Here is a 24,637-nt window from a genome sequence, read left to right as displayed (position 1 = left end):
TTCTCATAGCCTTGTATTGAACTGGGTTAAAACATTGCCTGGTCTCAGTCATGTGTGTTATCAGCAGTCATGAATTGGCCATCAACTACTTATGTCTACTGCAGTTTGGTATGTAGACCGTTTCTAACCCTTCCTGCCAACAGACTGTTATCAGGATTTTCTTTCAGTTGGTCTTTAAATGAACTATACTTTTGCTTAGACATTAAAAGATAAGATTTATAAAAAGATAAGATAACAGTGCTTCTGGTGTCATCATAATGCGCTGAGGAAAAATTTCAGGACCTTGTCTTGCAGTGATTTGATTGAAAAACTATTTTATGCACAACATGACAGTAGATTACAAAATGTACGTCTCTACATTTTGGTCAGTTCAAATGGATGTCTTGATTCTGCTTTCTAAATTTTCAAGATAACTGAAAGTAAGTCCTTGAATTCATATAAAATGACGCATTCTGCATGTCAGTTTACTGTCATATAACCATAAGCACTGCAGTTTCCAAACCCTGAGAAACAGCAGAGAAATCTGTGATGAGTATGAGACGTCTGTGGGGATTAGTTTAGATCAGTGGAGGCTGAAGAAGGTTTGAGGAGATTGTTCAACAAAGCTGTCAACCAGTATTTGCATGGTTTTTAAAAGGCATAGTTTGCTTTAGTTTTTCCAGGTGTGTCTCTTGTATGCAAAACAAACACGTGTGGTGCTTTGTGTAGGCAAGAGAAACCCTAAACAAAGCAGTAAAGGGTCAGCGCACAACCATGTTTTGTGTTCCAGCAGTGAAAAATGTCTTTTCGTTCAAAGTGGGTGACCCTTGGAGACAATATTCTGGCTTTGTCCTGCGTCCTTAGGCATAGCAACTGTGTCTCTTCCCCCTGAAGCAGAAGAGGGTTCTCAAAGTTCTGAACACATCCTGGAAATAGTCATCTGATAAATTTACTTGAAAAAAAACATTTGCAGATCAAAACAAAGCTGTGTGCAGAAAAAGCACGTTGTCTGAAAATTGAGTGACAGATTAGCTGTTAATGAAAATGAAGATGTTATTAGAAAACATCCTTAGTGTGATAAATACATTTCTATTTTGTTATCCCAGAATCTAAATTTTTCATCAACCCTGTCCATGTACAGTACTCATCTTAAGAACAATGTTTTTCAGGTTTCATTGTATCCCCTTTTACATTTGAAATTGTAATAATGAAAATGAAATTAAATATTTCTTAAATATAGAACTTAGAAAAGTCAGATATACTGTATAATCAAAAATGATTTTGTTAAATAGCTCATTTGACATTAAATTAGAAGAGCCTTCTCAATAAAACAGAGATCCTAGAGTAAAATCTGAGACAACTCTGTGACTTCAACAAATACATCAAATAATTTTGAATACTTTTCCCTGTAATCTCCCTAATGATATTATTATCATTAGAATCTAGCCCTCAAAGCATTCTTTATATAATACTAGCTAATACAATGATTTTGTGTGAATTATCCTTTTCCAGCAAATGTAGTGACATGGATGTCTTTGATGAGGGGATTGAGCACAAGTTCTTCAGTGTGCAGTTGGAGTAGATTTCACCAATGGACACAATAGAAACAAAATTCCAGATGAGCAGGTTTTAGCACTTTGTACACGTGATATATAATTGATCGTTAAAGTACTTTTTGTTCTGTACAAAACCATACTTAAAACTCAAACAAAACACTTGCAAATGATAAACAGTAAATTGAAAGCTCCATCAAATGTTACGTTAGTCATTGCCATGAGAGTTGAAATAATCACCTGTGCAAAACAAACACATGTGATTTTTGTGTTTCTAGGTCCTGTGCAAACTTTAGTAGCTATCTAGTGCCTCTGAATTTTAAAAGGAAAAGCATGATCCTGGAAGTGGTGTTTTCTTAAACTCGTTTGAGTCAGTCGTGCAGTGCTGCTGGCTACTGATTGAAGGCAATGATAGGAGCTTGAGGTTTTGGGTCTCATTCCTTTCACACACAGATCTGTGGCCTCTCATTCACAGACACTCCTCTGAAATATCTGGAACACCTCAGCCCTCTTTTGTGCCTGTGAATTGAAATGTCAACCACTGCTTTAAAAGCAATATGTCTTCATACTAGTCTATTCTAGTATTCTAGGTGGCACATCGACATACTGTAGCAGTCAATACCGTTGTCTAACAGCTTTTGGGTCTTGTGTATGATTCCAGACTGTGATCCCATCTGTGTAGATTTTGCGTGATCTCCCCTGGTCTTCCTGGTCCTGTGGGATTTTTCCAGGAGCTCCACTTTTCTCCCACTATCCGAAATGATATTCTTAGCTGGTGTGTCCAGATTGTCTCTTTGGGCACGCTTGCCTGTGCACTGCAATGGACTGATGTCCAGTCTTGGCTTGTGCCCGGTTCTTCAACCCTCACCTGGAATATCTGCTAGTGGATGGATTTTCCTGGGGAGCTACCAAGGTCTTTGGTATTTCTATACTGTTTGAATTAGGCCTAATTTGGGTTAAAGGAGTGCTTGAATTGGTAAGAATGAGACTGGGGGTGCTCAATGAATAATTTGGGCTTCCGATATTATTGCTTTAGAGATGGGATTAAAACAGAAAAAAAATTATTTTTTCTAAGCAGGTTGCATTGGAAACCTGATGTTTTAATGAATCCTCAAAACTAGAGTTTGAAAACAGCAGTCTTTAAAATCATCATCAGTCAGGCAATCAAAAAGCCAGCCTGTATATTAGTTGCGACCACAGATACCTGTGTATTTTGTGGCCTGTGACATGATGAACACCATTTTTGAAAGACCTTTTTTTCACTACATAGCTGGTGATTATTTTTAGCAAAAATCTGCTTTACCTTTTGCAGGTAGTAGAGTAGGTTTTCACTTCAGTCCTGTAGATGTTTGAATAAAATTTAATTTTTATTTCTGTGTTTACAATGATCACATTCACCGTATCGATGCCTATATTGTAGTGCTTTCAGTGACGATAACAGACGTAAATACAGCCTTGCTGTCAGATTGAAGCCAGTCTGTAATTCTCACTGAACAGTACAAATGAAACTGTGTGCAGATGGTTTGGAGAGCACAAACGCCAACTTTTTGTTGCAGAATATTAGATTAGATTACAAACCCCCCCATACACAAATATTGACAATATTATGTCCTTAGCCACAGCAGATCCTTTTTTATAAGCAGTTTTAGGTGTGGGGGGTGGGCAGCTCATGCTTGAGTTTTTTTTTTGTTGAATTTCTAATCCGGTTGCCTAAGCGACAGCCCCTGCCAGGGAGGCATGTTTAATTAAGGCAAGCCGTAATGAATTCAAAACAAACCTCCATCAAACAGCACGGACCGGCAGGCTTCAGTCTCCGTATCCTTTTCTGCATGGGGGGGGGGGGAGGGGAAGAGAGGAGAGAGCCGAGGAGCAGTGGGGACACTGAAGCCGTGATTGAAGGGAGCGAGCGAATCACAGCAGCCAGCAGGTGTGCACGGAGCCCGAGCCTGACACAGGTTTTATCAGAGCGCCAGAGCAGAACTGCCCCACGGCCCCACTCACCAGCACTCTGCTGAGAGTCTCTGCAGGCAGCACTGGGGGGCAGAGGTGGGGAAAAGCCATTCTTGACTTATTTTCCTCCCGTGTAAATTGCCTGCGCTCTTGCACGTGCTGAAGAAGAGTAAGTAACTTTGTGCGTGTTGTGACGTGTGCATTTGATCGCTCCTGTCTTCGTCTCTCCCTGTGCATCCTTGTGCTGCCCTTGGCAGACTTGAGTGAGCTGTATGCGTTTTGTTTCTGACGGGGGTGGCTCAGGAGCTGAAAATATTATCAGCTGGGGTGGTTGTCTAGCATGTGCGGTATGACATGCAGAACTGGCTTTGAACAGGTAATGCTGAGTTTGCAGTCCCTTGCATTAAGTAACCGGCGTAATTCATAATCTACTGGCTCTGCACAAGGGACAGAAATGGGCTTTCAGGCAGGTACAGTACAGAGCATGTTCCCATTGCAGGGCTTCTGTGTGATCTGCATGCTTCATAGCAATAGACATTTCCTATTTAAACTAAGGTTTATTTCATTCTCTTTTGGTTATTAGCAATTTACCACCCTTATTTGTTCTGAGGATTTTCTTCCACTGGGGCTTAAGCAATGTGCCAGACTTCAGTTGAGCCTCATGAGTAACATGATAGCTGTGAGATAAAGTGTTGCTGTGTGCATGCTGTCACTTCTATCATATGCAGTGTTGAGGCTAAATCCTGCTATGCATTTGCAGCTTTCTGTTAAATTCTAGTATTATTAAGGGGAGTCCAATAGCTGTGCAGAATGCTGAGTTTTGTGCCTCCTGATGCACAGGGCTGAGGCTAAAGCCTTTTTTTCTCTGTTTGGATCTTGTTTGCAAAAGGTCAGTCATTAGAATCGTCATTGTCAGTTCCCAATACCTGACGAGAGCTTCCTCAACTGGCTGCAACCTGCCCACCAAGCCTTTTGAGAGTTGTTCTACAATAATTAGTCAAGCTTGTTACCTTAATGCCTTTTACCTTAATGTTACTTAATGTTAGTGAATCCCTTTGAGACTGTTTTCACCAGTACTTATATATAAAATGGGATTCTGAAATCTTTGCACATGCTGAAATGAATAAACCCGTTTGTGCATTTTTAACTGATTCTGTCATTTCTGAAATACATGCACAAAGATTTTGTTTCATTTCAGTGGAAGAATTTTCTAAACTGATTTTCAGTTTATTTTCAGGGAAAACATGATGTCATAACATCAAAAGTAAACTTTTAAATGGCCTATAGATTGATGGTGTCATATCCTCAAGGATTTACCACTCTACAGCGTCTCTGCAGCTGTTTGTATGAGAAAAATAAATCCTTGCTAAATTATTTTTGTTGTGCAGTGTTTTGTCAGCTTGACATTTTCTTTCTCGGCATCCGGTCCATTACTGTGTTTTAAGTGGGATCAATGAATAAAAAGAGAAGCTATATCATTTATTGTAGGAAGTGTGAGCATTTCCTGGTAGGCTCCTGTGCTGTATTATCTTATTTTCCCATCATGTAGACTATAGTGTATTGCATACCAAAAATCTGTATTGTAAAATATACCACTTTTGAAAACATATCACAATTCATAGATTTAAGTAGAAAACGTGCAATGAATCATAATACTGCCTTGTTCGTAAACTCAATGCACATTATCATCTTGCTTGTAACAGTGTCTTGATCAAGAATCTTCAAAATATTTGAGAAAATAATAGTATGAATACCTCTTGCAGCTTTTACTTTGAAAACAGTAAATGCCATGATCTAAGTCGCTCCATTCCAAACTTTTTGTGGGTTACAGACATGGGTTGTCTCAAAGAGTTTACTACCTTGAACATAAGTCAGTCTTCATTTCATTGTGTTTACACATCTCTCTGGTTTAGTAGTGTCACTTGCATTTCTGCATGTGCAGTATCAACAGAAATATAAAAAATAGCTATGGCAACTCAGACTGGATAAACTTTGTGAGTAAGGTGCTGTGTACAGACTGAAGAAGAGGTTGCGCTACTGATGTGCAATATTTACTTAACAAAGTTAAACACATTGGTAGATTGAGACTCTGAGCCTACCAGTTGAGACAGTAAAGACAGCAAAATTAATAAAGGATGAAGCTTAACCAACTCCTATTTCCTGTGACTAAACATTCAGGCATTGTCAATGGCCAGTGCTCTTCAGTGAATTTGAGGTCCAATGAGTCACTTTTTCTCCCTCCCAAAAACAGTTTTTCAATTGTGTTTTTCAAACTATATTGTACATCTGTTAATAAAAATTGTGGTATTTTATTTTTAGTCCTATTCTTTCCACGTAACTCATTAACATTTTTCTGTATATAAAGCCATTTGCCAACAATACCATTATACAGTTTTGTCCTTCCCAGTTTTAGTAATGTGACTTTATTTAAGTATATTCTCTTTTTGCTTAGACAATGATAAAATAAAGCATCTAATGTTTCTTGGTTTGTGACGAGAGTCCCAAACTCATTACTTTGAAGCAAGGCTTCTTTTTATTGAATATTAATTAGAAATTACTTATTAGAGTGAGAAATTGGTATTCCACAGTTGCCAAGCCATTTATGACTGAGGTACTGTCTCAAAAGTGTTCTAATTAGCTGATAATTACATGTATAATAATTACCTAATCAACCTTTCTTCCTATAGTCATAAAGAATATCTCAATAGAGCTGTCTGTTCAAAATAAATGCTTCCTGGGGCCTCATATCACTGTTGTTTGTTAGATATTGAGCCGTAAGCAGTCTGTAATTCAAGACTATATCCTAGTTAGGCTGACAAGTTGTATAAAACGAACAGTTCCTAAATCTGTAGCATTCAGTACATTCATTAGAAGCAAGAATCTGTAGTTATCTGTACCTTTTAAATCTATAATGGTTTGTAATGTGATGTTTGCCCAGACTGAATGAAACTTTTGACCCCCCAGCAGTTAAAGATTGCAAAAGCAATACAATGGAAAGGTGCTATTGTGATTGAAGTAGGTAAAAGCTTCGATTTAAACTGGGCCTTGGCCAATTGAATTAATAAACCTTTTCTTGTAAGTGGTGGGTTTTATTTTCAGTGACTATATGTTGTGTTAATAAATTGGTTATGTTTTACCATTATTTGTGAAGGGACTTATGGTGTTTATCTCTTTAAAAGGGCAGAGTAGAAGAGCTCATTAATATTTGCTCACTATGGGCTTGTATTATAAACTGCTGGTGTTATAATCCAGTTCTTACAAATTTAGGAAGGGAATTGAAAAGCTTTTCAAAGTATGGAGATGCCAATTACACTGGTGAGAATGCGTGTATTAAAAACAGATTTTGCTATTTTAGCTTATCTTACTTGGACTGAAAACAGATGAAACAGTTCTGGAGGTCTTAAGGCTATGCTTGGAAGCTTGTCCATTAGTATAACGGGCAATTCACCACACCTCAGTGGCCTTTTCAACCAAAAGAAAGATGTTTGTTGTTTCAAGTTCATTTAATGCCCTTTTAGTTTAACTGTTTTCCTTCTCTACACTAGCTAAATATCCTAGTCTGTCTTACAAATTTGCTTGGTGTGTGGTTTCAGTGAAGGACAGTTCCTTAAACCAAAACAACAACAGGCCATTTCTGTATTTGGAACAGGACACAGGTAGAGGTCTTTTGTGTGAGGCGAATGCAAAGAGACGTCTGTGCAATGAAATTCCATCCATTCATTTTCCGGATCTTTGCATCCAGTACAAGGTTGCAGGGGACCTGGAGACTATCCTGGCAAGCAATGGGTACAAGGCTGGGTACACGAAGGATGGGATGACAGTCCATTGCATGGCACTCACACCAGGGCCAATACACCTGCCAGTATGGCTTTGGACTGTGTGGGAAAGCCAGAGCACCTGGAGGAAACCCTCTTGAGCAAGGGAAGAATATACTATCTCCTCACAGACAGCACCCCAGGTCTAGAATTCTACCTGCTGTGCTGCAAGGCAATACAACCATTGCACTACCCTGCAATGAAATTATGTTCTTAAATCTTCCACATTTTTCCTATTTCCTTTTTTATTCAGGGAGTGACTGGTCCTGACAGGAACTGCATGCAGTCGAATCCAAAGAGTGTTTGGACCTCACTGCCGTGCGCTCTAATGAGGCATTCCCAAATTCCTTTTCCATTCTCCTGCCCATTCACACTGCCAAAAGCTATGCTTTAGATGCTTGAAGAAGGGAAAAGATGGTGTTTACACTGACACGATGAATAACAATTTAGAAGAGTCATCTATACGTTTCAGCATTTCTGGTAATTACCTGCAATTAGCATTGACATTTGGCGAAGGAACAGATGGGGTAGCCGTGCATTATCAAAAGGCCAGAGAGCTAATGCACGCGTGCTGGGTATATTACTGCTGATTAAGCCCCCTTGCGATCACACATTCTGAGGGAAACAGCAGCCGCAGTAAAGAATAATAACATGAGAGTAAGTGTGGTGTGCTCACACAGTCAGCGTGTGCCTGGAGGCTTGGACATCAGAATGCCGGGTGATGATGAGAGGGGAGGAGGGGTTGTTTTTGGAAGAGGCACTGACTGCTGTACAGCAGGCTATAAGGCCTGTTTAAATATTCATTTAAACAAAAAAAAAGAATGTTTTCTCCTTTGATGTCGGTTCCCTGCCAATGTTTTCTGCCATGCCCTGCTCACAGGCGCCCCCCTCTCCCCCTCGGTACTCCCTGCACTCCAGCTTGCTAACTGCCGGGCCTGAAAGGGCAGGCAGATTACAGCACTGTGTGGGGCCGTGTTGGCATTGCAGGGGTCACTGCCTGACAATCCTGAGGCAAGGCTGTAGATCAGCAGGTAAATCAGAGGCACCCTGAGCAGAGCACTTTCAATGGAGCCCAAAGCATAGAGAGAGGAACACTGGCACACACACATACCTGCTGACAAAGGGATACTGTGTCCTAAGCCACAGAGACCAGAAGGTTTCCACACATTGATAAACTCCAGTAGTGATTAACCCCACCAGTAGTGACCGATCAATCAAAAATCGCCATCTTGATCTATGTGCTTTAAGCTTATGGACCTTCCTGTATTGAAGCTGAGTATCGAATGTCCTGCTGTCTTCTAAATTAAAGCACAGATTTCTGTCTTCTTCACCTCTGTTATTTTTTTTATCAAAATGTCCCACCTGCTATGAATTGTCATTATCAATAGGCTTCAAGGAGGAGGAAAATGGCATGAGAGGCACCACAATGGGCTTTTGGGTGAATTGATATTGATTACTAAAGGCTGGCCTGGGCTCCACACTGTGTGTTTAGGGAATTATTTAAATAGGGTCAGCTGTGCAGTGGTTCAAATTAATTCTATTTGCCCTTCGGACATCTCAAAAATGAACTATTGTAAAATAACAAGAATCACAGTTTGCACTCAGTAAGCTTTTTCATTAATGACTACAATGAGAGACTTTTCAAAACAGTGGTATGAACATGTATACTATATAACAGTAATGATTCTTTCTCAATTTTTTTTAAGTTACATCTTTTTTCCTCATGAATTTTGTATATTATGAGATAAAAGGATAGCTTCAGGATATTCTTGAAATACATGTATTCACATTTTAATAAAAGGTATTTGAATTATTTAATGTTAGGGGAAATATGAAAGGTAGCATACAAAGAAACTAGAAATGTAGCTAGAACAAAATATTTTAGGAGCATAGCCTATCCAGTTCTAACTGCACAATACAATGTAAGCATTTTCTTATTATTTTCTTACATTTATTTTCTAATCAAAGTGCTGGTTACAAAATACACAATTTTAATGTCTGAAGTGTCTTTCAGAAAAAAATGAATGAAATGTCACTTTCTGGTTAGATTGAAAAAGAAAGGTAACAGCTTTTCATTTCTGTATATATAGTCTCCTTCTCTGACCTAGCACCTACATGATGCTGTATTATCACATTTTGGAAAGAATGGGTCGGTTATAAAAATAAAGACATAGTATTAAATTATAGTATATTTTCTTTTACCTAGGTGATTACAAAGACATGTCTCATCAGCTATACTCCACATAATCTTTTGATGATAAATTATACTTAATAGAGGAATATTAAATCAGATGCAAAATGCTGCCTTTGTCGTTATAACTAAAGGACAGAGATATACAGTATTTGAAGAGCTAATTTACACCCCTCCCTGTCAGATGAAACTGTTCACTTTGGTGTGTTTTTACACAACACCCACCTACTGTATGAACAGCTTGCTATATGGCTAATTTGACAGATCTTAATAACCTCTCCAGAGACACGCACTCTATGTATGTCTTTTTAGTGGTAAATAAAGGAAGTTTCAAATCATTTGTTGGGGAAAAACAATTAGAGTTGACAGAAAATAGGTCCTCATTTAATGGTATTAGACCATAATTTCGAATAACCCCATAGTGAACAGCAGGGCTATTAGAATATTCTTAGGATCTCAGTTCTCTTGATAATATTTTCCTTTTTTCCTGAACTGTTTTCATAATTTTTGCAAACCCATATGTAAAACGAATCACAGATTTCAACCAATGTGGATTTTGAACCACGGTCTCTGCCATAATGAGAGATCATTGTTGATTTCATAGTATATTGCTGCGCTCTTAGAAAATGCGAGTTTTATGGTGATTTGATCATTACTGACCTGTTTATTTATTTACATATTTATTTTTGTTTTTTCTCTTATCTGCCTTCTGGTGCATCTTGTGTATTTCACATGTAATACAAGTTTGTTCCAGGTTTCTGTGTGGATCTTGGCAAATGGATAAGGAACTTAAGAACTGGTTGTTTTCGCTGATCCGGATGTGTCTTTTCTTTTTCTGCCTTTGTCACAAATGTAAAATAATGCATTAGGACTAGGTCAAAGCACTCTGTCCAGTCTAAAAACAGGCTCCTGTCAGAACAATTCAGCCAATCAAGCATGCAGAACGGAATGGTTAGACTTCTTATTTTTCAAGTTATCTGTGCCACCTTCCACCGATTCCATAGGATAGAGGAAAACTATGAGTTGCGTCATTATAGTCACAACCCATGTCAATTGTATTTTACTGCTGTTGCCATCTGATAGGTGAACACATCGGACAAACATAGCTACTGCCCTTTTCTTAACTTTCTTAACCTGTGTAAAACAAATGGACTTTTCTTTCAGCATTAATGAAATGGCTGTGGCTGCTTTCAGTGCAGTACACAGTAAGTGGATTGGGAGATGGAAAGAGGATTTCTGTCTCCTCCTGGTTTCCCAGCTCATGTCCTCCAGCAGTAGGTAGGCCTGTGCCTAACGTTGTTGTGTTTTGCTCACATTGCAGGAAACAGGATGGAGGGGACCCTCACATCTCTAGCACACTAGAGCCACCACTGTTCCAACCCCCACCTCCATACACTGCTCCTGCGTGTTTCAAGGTAGGACAGCACCTGGTCCAACTGAACACCTCAGAGCTTGGGGCTCCTGCGCTGCTGGGCACTAACCTGCATGTCTGTGGACCAGCCTGCCCTCTCCCCACCTTCGCTTTCTTCTCTCGAGCCCCACTCTCAGTCTCGCTCTGTCTGACAGGCCGTTCACCCATCCATAGTTGGAGAAGTGTCACTTATTAAGACCGTCTAGCCAGGAGGAGCTAACAGCATCTACTCCCCTAAAAGCAGGAACAAAAACAGGGAAATAAACTTCATAAGAAGCTCCAATTGAAATCGCATATGATGCTTCAAACCTTAGAACACAGTGATAAGGGGTGGACTTTCCTTTCAAGGTTCGAGAATATGTTCTTGATGTACAGTAGATTGCTTTTTTAGTCCTGTGTAATAAGTGTGTACAGTATGTGCAGGCGGTGGTGATGATGTTTTGACACAGACATGAGTTTTCTGTAGTGATGTGAGATCCTCACACCTTTTGCAGTACAATGGGAACATTCTGGTGCTGCTAGTGTCAGCTTTCACAGTACTGGTGTATGTGCTCTGTGGGCATCAGTCTAGGAAGGAGAACCTACAGTAGATGTGTATGTTTGCATTGAGCTTTTCATTTTATAACAGTAAATGCAGACGTAGCTTTTTTATTCCTTCAGTTCATGTTAGAATGGGTTCATTCTAACATGATATTCCCCACAGGGCAGAAAATAGAAACTCAGTCTGCTCATTTTTCAGAAAGCTGCAAGGAACAAGAAAAGATAAAAGAAAAAACTGTTTTTAAAAGAAAAAAGCTGCTCTTTTGTAAAATAAGGTGGTTGTTGTTGTTGTTGTTTTAAGCCACCCTTGGGAAGAAATAGACAGGGCAGTGGTTTATACTGTGTCTTGGCCTATCACCTCTATACATCAGGGCCCAAATCAGTCTCAGGTCAGTGAACCTTGATGGCCAATTTGTGACAAGCACAAAGGATTCAAGAGCTGCTTTCAGGGGGGTTTATACTGGTGATTAAATTGCACTGGACTTGATTTGAGGCCTAATATTGCCTATTGATGTGTCAACATTTGACAGAGTAAACTTCAAATCTCTCATCACCACTTGATTTGATGAATACCATTTAATGTTTCAGTTCAGGCTGCAAAGTCTTCAAACTGTTCAGACCTGTAATTGTGTGTATAAAAATGACCATGTACTATGTGAGCTGTTTGAGAAGTTCCGCGTGATGTTTCACTCTTCAGAGAGGTCTGAAAAGAAAATTGTAAGAATGCTATTGAAAATCATAAAATATAATTTCAACACTTTACTGAATACCCCAGTGCAGTTATTGAATACCTTGAGAATTTCAAAAGTATATATTTTACCAGTTTTCATAATTGTATTTGTTATGAAATGCTTAGAGAAGGTGAATATTGAAGAAGTGGGAGGTTATTCATAAATTAATAAATGTAGTTTTGACTTTCAAATACACATAGTTGTGAAATTGTGTGGTGCATTAAACTATGACCTGTGTGATTTTCATGACACTGGACAACAAAGATCTTTTTTGTCCCCTTGATGCTGCTGTGAGACACTGTGATTACTTGAAATACAGTATGCACTGATTTTTACAAAGCATGCAGCAGTCACAGAAGATGAATTCTCCACTTGCTCTATGAGTAATGGTCAGACCCTGAAGCCTGCATTCACTCTTAGTACCTGTGAGGACATAATGCTGTTTTTTTCTGTCTGTCCTAGATATTATATTTTTCTCTGTTAGTATACCTTTGCAACCGCCACCTGATATTACTTCCATTTTAATTATTAAGATATATTTTTCATGCATTTGTGTAAAACAACATTGCTCTATCCAGATATCCAGTTGCTCTATTTTAAGCATACTGTATATAGAGCTTTCTCTTTTGTACTTAAATCAAAGATCTGCTCTTCCATCTGTCTGTATTTTGTTTGCCTACTCCAGCTTCTTAGTATTCATTTTTTTCATGTACAGTTCTGTAATCTTAAGGTACACATTTGACAAAAAGAAGATAAATAGAAATTTGTGAAAAAAACATCATTTTAGTTTGTCTTTGCTCTATCAGTAATGAGGAGAGAAGTCACTATAATAGCAGAATATGTAAATAATAATAATCATAATTATCTCACAACTAATAATGATTAGTAACATTGTCTTATTTTTTTATCCTATTAAGAATGTTCTGTATTTATGCAATTACAGTGGACCTTACTATTATTTAAAGAAATGAATTGAATCTTAGTACAAGTCCTGAGTGGCTGTTGTTTCAGTCTTTCATTTTTGTGTTTTAAGGGAAAGTGTACTGGGGTGGGGGGTGGCTGAAACTGTAGAGAAAGTGGCCTAGAGTCAGAAAAAGCTGCAGAGCTACTTGGTTTCAGCATTTCATAAATCTCTTGGATTGAGTAGGGACCAGGAACCCAGCACTGCTCACAGACAGATTTCTTAGGGACAGCCAGCACAGGGTGGCCCAGGTGTCTGCGGCCCATACCCACAGTACAACTCCTGGGCCTTTCTCATCCTCCGATCGGTCTGAAACGAATCTGCAGCTCAACATATTAAAATATAATTTCCTTCTCTCTTCTGTTCAGGAGATCATCAGAATAATCTGTCAAATTAAAAGTGTTTAACTAAGACCTGAGAATTCTTTCCCACTCCTAATCCTCTTTGTGTTTTATCACAGTGTATTCAAGTAATGGAAGAAAAAACTTATGAGTAATTTCTTTGAGCACATTGTCTTAGTAGTTAGGGAATGACATGAATATTGAAATCGTACTATGCCATTTTATGAACTCTCAAGTGATTTGAATACCATGAAGTAATTATCGTTACTTAAAACGTGTTTTTTGGATTTCTTTTGACTGAAGCAAAAGAATGACCATTTCTTCCTCAAAATAGTGCAGGTGCACTTATTGTCCTTGCCTGTCTGAGATGGGTTTAATGACCACTTGAGTGTGAATTAGAATTCAGGTTATAGCAGACCGTTTTATGGGTTTAAAAACATTGAGTTTAATAGGTCTATAAATGCTTTCTGTTTCTCATCTAATACTGTTAGGGTCTTATGATTCAGAAGGATGTCATCTCTGTAATGTCGGTCTGCTTCTGCGCCGTTCACCTTTCTGAGTAGGTCTGAAAGCTGAACTAATTTGTTTCTGAGGATATCTGCTGGTAAAAAAAGGCAAGGACTGATTTTAAAAGCAATTTGGATTATATAGATGTGCAGCACAGAGTCCTGTTCAATAAACTGCGTGAGACTGGAATTCCATATTTGAGTATTTGTGCTTCTAAATCTCCAGAATCACACTTCCAAAAGATTTATGGTCTCCCAGCTAACCCTCTTGTCCCAGGTGTCAGTTTAGTATTTAAGTAAATATCAAATTTCTTTGAGACTTGATTGCCTTGATTCTTAATTTTGATATACATACTGTATCAACCATTTTTTTTGTTTGTTAGATGTTTTTTTGAAGAGCCAATAGTAAGAGAAAATGGCACCTTCAATGTATAAACATAAGTAACGATTATCAAGGAAATTCAGGTAAATATTATTTTCTATGCATCTAATATCTGTCATTTTATCTTTTTATTTGAAGCCACATTAAAATTGGATAATGGTGTTAGTTCATTCACCCTCCAGCAACCCTCCTAGTAATGAGTCAATGTAGCAGATCACACTACAGTGCTAAATACTTGTCACTTGATTAAATCATTAATTGGAGGAGAGCAGCTGTTCAGATGAAGATGTGTAAGTCCATCTGTCCCTTCATTAGTGAAGAGGCAAGCCTGCATGGATATCTCTGCATAGCAGTAATCAATATATCAGATTTTAGTGCTGTTTAAAAAAAAAACAGTTTCTTGATCAAAAGCTGAATCGAACAAGAATGCAAGATAAATCAGTTCTGATATTTAAAAACATTTGGAGGTCATTTCCTGTTTTCTGCGGTCCAACGATGGGTCAGAGTGACACTTGTGTGGGTTGACATTGCTCATATCCACAGGAGGAGCTGGGCTGCTTCACATCTCTGACTGGTGGTTGTGGGGCAGAGGTGGGGAGCCAGGAAAACAAAATATCTCAGTGCTGGGTCACAAACTTTAAACTGAGCGTCTGTAAGAAAACAGGATGAGACCTGCAATTCTTTTTAACTAAGCATGCAGAGATCCACAGAGAGAGAATGTTCCTTAACTATTGTGTGGTTTGGTAAATGGTCTTAAACCTCCAGAAAAAGGTCAGGTTTTTTCCTTCCAACTTGTTTCTGTGCTCAGTTTCAGATTTACCCCACCTTCAGATTGTAATCAGCAGCTTCAGCTAACAGAGCTTCAAGCAGAGCTCCACCACTCACAATCCTTTATTTCTGACTAAACAGCTGTGGAAAGGTGATCCATTGTATCAATGTATTGAACACTAGGAATGTTTTTGCTTCCTACTAGAGATGGAGAGATGAAGAAACGTAATGGTTTTAATTAAGGTTAACATGTCAAGCACATGAGACAATTAATCTGCAGAGGTCTATTAGACTGAGAGATCTATTGCTGAATAAAGCTGAGGTAATAAAATAAAAGTGATAATGAATGGTTTAAAAAGTACTGCATTTAAAGATTAACCAGCTTCCAGTAAGCAGGGAATAGGAAAGGATGATATACCTTTCATCATTCACACCGAGAGATCAGGGTAATCCCTCATTAACGCCGTTCTTAGTTTTAAAAAGTTTCTGCAAATCTTTGCTTCTCAGAAGCTTGTCACGTCAACCTCAACTAAATATAAAATGTATATATTTTATTTTCAATATTCCTCCAACTTCCAATATAATCTGGTTACAGTTCTGTGATGTTATTTGTTCTTATATACAGTTTTCAGAAAAGCTTTTGGATGAGCATCTGCCGGATGAGCCTTGTATAAGCCAGTATGTTTAGTGGGGTAGTAAACCCTTAGTTTGGCCGTTTTTAAGAGCTGTTGATGAGCAAAGCACATGAGGTAGTATTTGAAATGGACAGCAACATCCATCCATTTTCTCACCACTTGATTCAGTTCAGGGTTGTGGGGGAGCTGGAAGCCGTCTCAGCAAGCAACAGGCACAAGGAGAAACAGACACACACACTCACCCACACATTCACTGGACAGCAACGTGCAACAACTAAACCACATCAAGTACTGTATTTTAAAATCTAGACTAAAATACTTTTTTTGGCGTTTTTGTGAATGCTTTATCTCTTGTATTTGTTTGGCTTTCATGTAGTTTTGTGAACCTATTTTTAAAATTTTGCTTGTAGCAAAATATAGGTAGTATATTGAGAATCAAAGGAATCGAGTCACATTGCTTCAGTCCAGAAGGTGTGAGGTGGTCTAAAGAAGATAACTGTGCTCGTAATATTTAATGCAGAACTCTATGGCTCTTTCTACATTTGAATTGAGTGAAATCATGCCTCCAGTCAACACTTGAGCTGAAAGAAGGAGATTGGTGTGAAGTAATCACAAAAGTCTATTGAGGGATGAGTTGTATGGGGGTGTGGCTTCAAGGAGATTCCCCAATTCCCTCTCACTTCCTCCAGCAGAGACCTCTTCAATATAGAAAGAAGGCTTTTCTGCTAATTACTCGATGCTATAGCTTAAACATTAATTATGAAATTAATTTGTTTCAGATGCATTATACAAGACAGCCATGCTTCAGGCCTGAAGTGCTGATTTAACTGTGTAGAATTTTAGCATCCTTGTAATATTAGGGCTTTTTAGGAACTTAAAAACTTAAAACAATAAGAAGCCCTAATTTACTGACATAATTTCAGTAGGCAAAGGAACAAGTAATAGGTTTGTTCCATGCTGAAAAAAAGAAGAAAGAAAACATGTTTCCGCTGTGGAGCCTTCTTCAGGTGTAAGAAAGACAGGCCAGTCTGGAATAAACCTATTACCTGTTCCTTTGCAGCCTACGCATGCTGACGCAGCTACCCACCTGAAATAATTTCAGTATTATGATCAGTGTAATATTAGCATTGTCTGCTGGGATTAGACAAAACCAAGTGATCTGATTTATCTTGGGTGGGATAATTCAGCTTCTCCATAATGAGTTAGTCAATTATTTAAACATACCCACCCTGTTGAGTGATGGCAGTTTTTAAAATTATTTCACAGTCTGGTGGTATCTAATCTTGGAAATAATGTTATCAGCTTTCACAAAGGTCCTACATATTGTGAACAAAGGTTTGTTCAAATCAAATAGCAAAGTTCTCTCGGGTAGGTGTTGATCACATTCAACAATTCAAGAGAATTCTTTTTTTAAACCCCATCCATTTGAATCTATTTATGCTAATCATAGCAAATCCGAAATGTTGTTCTGTCTTCTTTCTTCATAGAATGCATGTTCCAGTTTGTCTGAAAGGTACTACAATGTGTCCTTGTTGTATAACAAGCCAGATAAAATCAGCATCCAGATTAAATTTGTCCTAATTGTAGCTGTAATGTTTCTTACTAACACTTTTGGTGGGAACCTAACTGAATTTGTCTCATTAGAATGCTGCTGTTTCCCTTCTTTTTCTTATCCCAGAGAAGATTTAATAGGAGTATAATCAAGACTAAAGAGATTTTGGGTCCTTATTTGAATTTCCAAGCTCAGGAAAAATGGCTACATAACTTGGAATTGTGTTAACCTTTGAGTTCACTCATTATTTCCATTGTTCAGATTGTATGTTGCTAACTCTAATCAGCTGTATGTGTCTTTGGTGGGATAAAGTCAGAAACATTTTACACACAGAAATGTTTAACAGCAGGCAGTATCCACATCCTCTGCTGTGATCATTGAAAAGATTGCGTCAGATGCCTGAAAGACAATGTGTCACAATGTTCATTCTTAACAAGAAACTCTGAAGCTGTTTCATCACTGCAAGTTAGCTAATACCATTTTCCATGTCACTGGGATGGAAAGTAATGTTTTTTTTCTACTTGTGTCAGGGGCATGAATCAACCTAACAGTTTCCATTAAATCCATAAAACACTGTATGTTATTCCGCCTCTTACTCTTAGTATACTTTCTTGCCAGATTTATTTAAAAAAAAAATAGAAATTACAATTTACAGAGTTACAAAATGTTGCAGTGGGAGAATTAAATAACTTTTCCAATGGCATCCATCATTGAAAATATTTTTTACAAAGAGGTCATAGACTTATTGACACTTCCTCCTTCAGTAAAACACTGATCAGAATAATTTCTGTCAAAATGTGCAATAAATACCCTTTCATATTGCTAAAAGGGTCTTCCAGCTGTAGGAGTGATTTAACATTAATTTAATTTGTACATTAAATAAGGCAGAAGTTTTTTCATTCCTTAAATCTAGTTATTGGGCTTGAAAGATTAAAAGACTATTGATTGTCAGGAACAATATTTTTTGCCCACATAGGTTAGATTGAGCAGCTCATGGTGGAGTGATTGCAATTCAATGCCAGCCAGATGTCTGCCATTCTCTAACCTACCATTAAGTTTCAGTGACACATGCTAAAATAATGACTTTTATTACAATCCAGTTTCACTTTGCTGACATTTTCTTCATCTTGCCAGGGATTCTATTTAACAAATTAGCCAAAATTGTGATTTTTTAAAATTTTGTCATTTCTCCTCTAACCACTTCATGAAGTAGAGCTGCTTCTTCAATTTAGCTCTCCAAATAGTTTTAATAGTTTTGTTCTTTGTCTCTGGTAACAGTGTTTCTGTCTTCTGCTGATAAGTTGTACTGTAAACAATTACATTTCCACAGAAAAACATCTGGGATTTGAGATTCCAAACATATCCCAGTTTCAGTTGTTTTTTTTTGGGATGTGGTGAGAATGGTGTTAAACAGGAGTCTGACTGGTGGGCACATCTGGTGCTGACTGCAAGTTATCCTTATCACACTGTTTAAACAAAGCTGTTCTCTTCATTAAATTAAATAGTTCAGTTTTCAAAGGGCTCTGTCTCAGTGCATAAAAATAAAAGGTTTAACTTGTAGAGGTGAACATATGTAGTTCTACAAAGGCTGGCTGGTTGCTGCACACTGTGTTCACAGCCTGGGTGTCTAGTGTCACATCTTGTTAGTACATTCTAGGCGTAGGATGATATTAACTTCACAAGATAAAGGAAATGGCATATGGCAAGATTCTTGACACCTGTTACACCATAGAAGTCTCCATAATCAAATGTTACATTTAGTTGTAGGAGTCTGTTATTTCAGCACACTGAACACACTTGCATACTCTTCATAGCAGGCTAAACCCGGACAGCAGATGTGTCCTTCTAACAGGAGCAGATCTCCGATTTCAGATCTGCTACGGACTGACAACCAACCCCCTCTCCTCCACCACCACCACATCATAGTGCTTTTACACCATACCTGCCAGAGAGACGTTAATTGCCTCAAGGGAAAAGCCTTTGTCGGCTTGCAACTACAATGGAAACGTTACACAGAATTTGTTTGAATGCACACATTTGCATTAATAAGATATAAGCCAGGAAGATACCCGAGCTATTGTCTGATAACACAGAATGGAAAAGGATCGAGTCTGTCAATGAATAGGTCTGACAGCAATATTTGAGATTCCTAATTTATTTGTTTATTATAAATGCTTTTACCTACTGTAATTATTTTGTCCAGGCAGTCTTATCTAAATAGAAGACATCTGTAGAGATTCCTTTCTTGGGATGTGAGGGACTCGGCATCGGAGACCGATAGGTTATAATGGGGTCAAAAGTAAATACAGTCTTTTTCTGCATTTTCAGGTTTGTTTGTCCTCTAGTGTCTAAGGCCTGGGGTGTCAATAGATGAGGGCGGGGTTGTGTTACAACATGTCCTGATCCGGGAGCATGCACGATGAGTCTGTGCTCCACCTCTGGACAGGAGCCAGGAGAGGGAGTGAGCGCGGGAGCGCGGGAGGCCGACAGGAGGACGGCCTCGCTGCACTGTTGGAATGTCCCTCTCCCTGGGGCTGCCTCCCGTCAGCTGGAGAGAAGGGAGAGAGAGAAGAGGGTGGGAGGGGGGGGGACGAGGGACTCATTCACACACACAGGCTCTCAGAGAGGTGGCCCACATGGTCAGCCAGGCCCAGAGCTATGGCTTGCACTCTGGGGAGATCATCTGTGTGCTGGGAGAGGGATTTCCTTGTAATGAAGACGCAGCCGGAAGATTTTCCTCGAAGATCTTAATGAGCTCTCCTCTGCTTCTATAAGGAAACCGTTGTGAGGAACCCGTGTGGTAAAAATCAGTGGTACCCTCTGGACTTCTTCATCTTTTGCACTTTTTAAAAAGCCATCTGGGAGAACTTCTTTTTCTTTTAAATCCTGAAAATGGCTAAGAGTCATCTTCTGAATTTAAGTCCTTATATGTCAGCTGTGGGGCAGATGAGACGACACAGTGCTGTAAGTATCCTGTCATACCTGTGCTCCCTGGTGACTAATAGTGTTCCAGGCAGAGTGTTGTACTGTACTGCGACTTGTCACTGCGGTTCAGACATTTAGGGCATGTTGGGACTGAGCACTTGTCAGGCCGCTTGCATGTTTGTGTGTCTTTCGTGCCACAAAAATTAAGATTTTAAGGTTCAAGTGGATGATTACTTTATGGACGTTCATGAATGAGAAAATCTTTCTTTTCCTCATCTGGGAAGTTTCTTTAAAGCAAGTTCAAAGGGAAAACCATCAGTAGTTACTTAGATTACAACAAGTAAGACATACAGTAGCATAAATGCAGTAAGGCATTTGTTTGCTGCATTTTCCATTAAGCACGAGAAAACAAAAGTGTTCTTTATGTATAACGTGTGTGACACAGAATAAGCTCCAAGTGTCAATGTGAGATTTTCTGCCCATGTGATCAATAATGTGATCAGTTTTTACCACACTGAACTTCTGTGTTATACTTTCAACCCGATTCCTCTGAGTCTTCGCAGAAAAACAGGGATTCACAGAAAAATCACAATAAAGCCTCCTCAGATGTCAAACTTTCACTTTGTTTTTTGAAAACATGTCCAACAAACATACAGTACTGCAAAACACTAGTCTCCAAAAATAGTTGTTTTTCAGTAGTTTCTTAAGATAAAAACAAGTTTCCTTAAAGACCTTAAAGACCTAAAGTGCCCTTTTTTTGCAAATGTTGTGCAGAGATAGCTTAAACTCTACTTGTCTTTGATTTTTCTTGTTTCATAGTTTGAAATCAATGTGCATGATTTTATCTCTAGGACTGCAGTCATTAAATTTAATCATTTTCAAAACAGCATCATATCACAGATCATAATTGCTGTTAATATTGTCTCCATTTTTATTACTGAATTTACTTACACATTCATTCATATTTGGTTCCTCTTCTTTAGGCTTGTCTTGTAAAACGATATTAAAATGATACTTAAGAATGCTCGTTGGTTGTCACATTTTATGGGGATCACTTAATGTAATTCAGTGGCTACTTTAGGCTGTTTTCTTAAATGTAGTTGAAAGATAGGAGGTTTGCTGTTCGACAGTGAGGATAAGTTAATGCTCAGATGTTCTGGGGAGTGTTCCAAATAGTTTATCGCTTCCTGTAAGGCCCTCACATAGATAGGTCTTAGGGCACATATACACATGGCACTTTGGAATTATTTCTCTGTAGGTGGCAAGCTGGCTAGAACAAAAAGCAAGGGAGGTTGCTTGCAACATTGCCAAACGTCAGTGTGTGCTGGCATACCTGAACCATTACTGAAAGTCTTCCACTTACTTTTATCTGAGCGACTGTCAGAAAATGCATTATTGTCATTATTTTCAAGCAGTATTGTCAGCCATGAATTGCCAAGTGCTGATTAGGAAAGCTGCTGAATATGAATCGCTGGCAAAAACTGATGGAAAGCACCGCAAGTTGTAAAAGACAAGTGCCAAACACTTTTACTACCTATATATCAAGGCTGTTGATAAACATCGGCTGTTATATGTGTGCATATTGAGGTTTGTGTTCTTCCCTTTGGGTTCCGTGACATGAAAAATGACATTTTGTTCGTTTGTCGTCCTTGGGAAAAATTCCTCTTATCTTTTCTTTGTCACTACAGTTGTTAAGATTGTAGCTCTAAAAAAAAGGCTTGTTTCAAAAAAGTTGCAAAACTTTCAGATTCCTGCCGTATGCATGGTTTTAAGAAGAAAGGGAGAAACTGAAGCCGGGTTGCACGTAGTCCTAAATGGCTTTGCACGTCCCCAAATGATATGGATGGACATTTCCTAGTTGAATAGATCACATTGCAATAGGGCATACAGTATATGACTGACACATCCCATGATCGCCAGCCTTGTGAATTTATTATTGTTCATATATCTGTCTTTCTTTGAGTGATTCGCAGTTGCTAGTCCAAGGGGTTCCTATAAGATTGTTTTCCTTAGAGAATCTTATTGACTGAGCACTATTTGTTTTTTAGACAATGTCTTGGTCTTCATGTGTTTGGCTTAGGAGTTTATTTATGTAACTATGACACAAAGTGATACACCCTTTCTTTGATCAAGACTAGCTGTAGATTTCTATAGTGGCGGTTTACCATGTAATTAACAACAATTCTGGATACATTTCAAAACTGGAAATTTTGTCTTTCCCTCCCTTCATAATTGTTTCCTACAGTTGCTGCAGTAATAATCAGGTGATGTAAAAGTATTCAATAGGGCACCCTCTATAACTGAAAAAATAATATGCGTTTTTTAATTTATTTTATGTCGCTTTAAAATAGCTATGTAGCTATTGGTTTTTTCATAAATCCTTTGCATAATCTTGAAATAAAAAATGTATATATTGCCATTATAGACTAGAAAAATACTCAATATGGTTCACTTGAAACATTAGTATTCATTAAATCAACTCATCTCTCTTAGATGCAGACATATTTTTACCCCTGTCTGCATTGTTAATTCACCTCTAATCTTCACTAATGCTAGTAATTATGGAGATGTGGAGAAGATAACAAACACTGTTTAGTTTAATAAATAAATTTTCTCATGCTAAACAAAATAATGAATGACAAAGGATATGTTAAAGGAACAAAACTGCTGTAGTCTTTAGAATACGGGAAACTACAGTACATGGTGATGTAGTAAAAGTGTAGTAACAGACAAATACAGTAAGTTCTGGATCCTGAGATGAAGTTTAAATAGCTAAGTTTTAAAGTATGATAAATCCTGAAAGGTATTGATAGCACAGAGGATTACATCAGTGAATAATTGATCAAGAGTACAAGAAATGAAGAGAAAATATGTTTAGGACTGAAAACTGGAGTTGCTTCTTTGTATCTCTTAATGAGGCACAGAACAAATTGGTTAGTCATTTTGAAGGCAATTCCATTGTATTGAAAATGTTTGATAAAAAAATACAAGAAATCAAAACTCTTTTCCTCAAGTTATCTGACTGCGAATGCAGTGTCCATTTATTAGAAACTTCTGATTAATACGTTTTCATAATGATCTATTTCTGATACCAGCAGTACAGCTGTCTGCAACATTCCTACATTTCTCGGATGCTGTTGAGATATTTTCATGCCTTTCATTGCACAGACATTCTGTACAGAATCTGACTGAGGTCACAGGACTTCGCACATAGCATCAGCAGTACATGCACATGTGAGCTAACACCCAGGGCACAGTTTAACACCAGCTGACAGCCAAGAGCCAACAGCAACTTGTTCAAGAAAAAAAAAAACACACCTCCCAAGACTCTGAGTCTTAATGGAACAGCATTTCATTGTAATGAAAAGTAAATACAGCATAGATGCCCATAGGGTTCAGACCTTCAAAAATGCTAACCCCTCATCTATTTGTTCTTAAACGTTGTAACCAGTTTAAGGCTAAACTAGCACCAAGGTCCATGTTGAATGAATGCTGTCATCTGGAAGTATCAGACAGAAATCCTGGCCCACATGTTACAGTGTAATTCTGCCTCCTGGCGAATTTACACACAACACAGACTTAGGTGTGCTTTTTATTTGCTGACTTCAGCAGCAGTGTTGCAGACACGTGGAGAAAACAAATATGATGGTTGGGAAAGCTCTAGTCGATGTGTGCTTGTCAGACCGTTTGCTGATATCATGGGCACAGCTCCCCTGTCTTATGACCAAAGACAAACAATTGTTTCTCAGTTATTCTTGTGTAGCTGACAGATGCAGATGCCACGCAGTCATTTCAGTCAACTAGTTACACACCTATAATCCACAGTCAGCAACGCCTGCTTAATCTCAGATGGAAAGAACAGTAGTGGCTCACACGATACAGGCGTTAAACACAGAAATAAAAGAAAGGTTGCAAATGAAAGAAGGCAATGTGTACACACTGTTCTCATTTGGTTCATACCCCCTTAAATCTTCAGTCATTTCAGCAGGATACAAGATAATCTGCTTCAAGATAATGGCTTAATGACTTGTTGCAGACACTCACAACTCTATGTGTAAAACAAAAGAGATTTAAATGTATATCCTTATTATTATTTTTTTTACTTGAAGTAAAAACTTGAATTAATCTTAAGTTAAAATAGGTAAAATAGCTGCAGCAAAAGCAGATCTCATCATTGCACATAATAAAGAGTGGTTCTGTTCAGAGCTGTTAACTTAGGGCATTTTGTTTTGATAAGTCATTTATGAGCTACAGTACCTTGAATCAAGTTGTTAATTTTATGCGGGTACATGCTTTTAATCAGATTTGTATTTACCTCTGAACTTGCTTTATGCTTTACCCAATACAACTCCTGTATATTTTGACTTAATAGTCTCCTTAAATATACTTTTACATGC

General features: G+C 38.2%; 1 protein-coding gene across 13 annotated transcripts in view; it reads left to right on the top strand.

The window, feature by feature from the left end:
* LOC102698455 (rap1 GTPase-activating protein 1) overlaps positions 1 to 24,637 on the top strand; it is a 183,947-nt gene that overhangs the window by 116,151 nt on the left and 43,159 nt on the right. For 10 of the 13 annotated variants that reach the window (XM_015336964.2, XM_015336958.2, XM_069184002.1 and 7 more), the window contains one exon: positions 10,810 to 10,903. Coding sequence is in view for 10 of the 13 variants with exons in the window: in XM_015336958.2 (XP_015192444.1) it covers positions 10,810 to 10,903 (94 nt within the window). In the remaining 3 variants the exon portion in view is untranslated. Of the gene's footprint in view, positions 1 to 3,441; positions 3,652 to 10,809; positions 10,904 to 19,907; positions 20,280 to 24,637 lie in introns of those variants that run through there. The other 3 variants (XM_015336966.2, XM_015336965.2, XM_015336962.2) reach the window with 3 other exon arrangements.

The sequence above is a fragment of the Lepisosteus oculatus genome, chromosome 25 (assembly GCF_040954835.1).
Source record: "Lepisosteus oculatus isolate fLepOcu1 chromosome 25, fLepOcu1.hap2, whole genome shotgun sequence".
In the NCBI taxonomy this organism is placed as follows: domain Eukaryota; kingdom Metazoa; phylum Chordata; class Actinopteri; order Semionotiformes; family Lepisosteidae; genus Lepisosteus; species Lepisosteus oculatus.
Note: the sequence above shows the minus strand (reverse complement) of the source record. Positions and strands in the feature narration are given on the sequence as shown.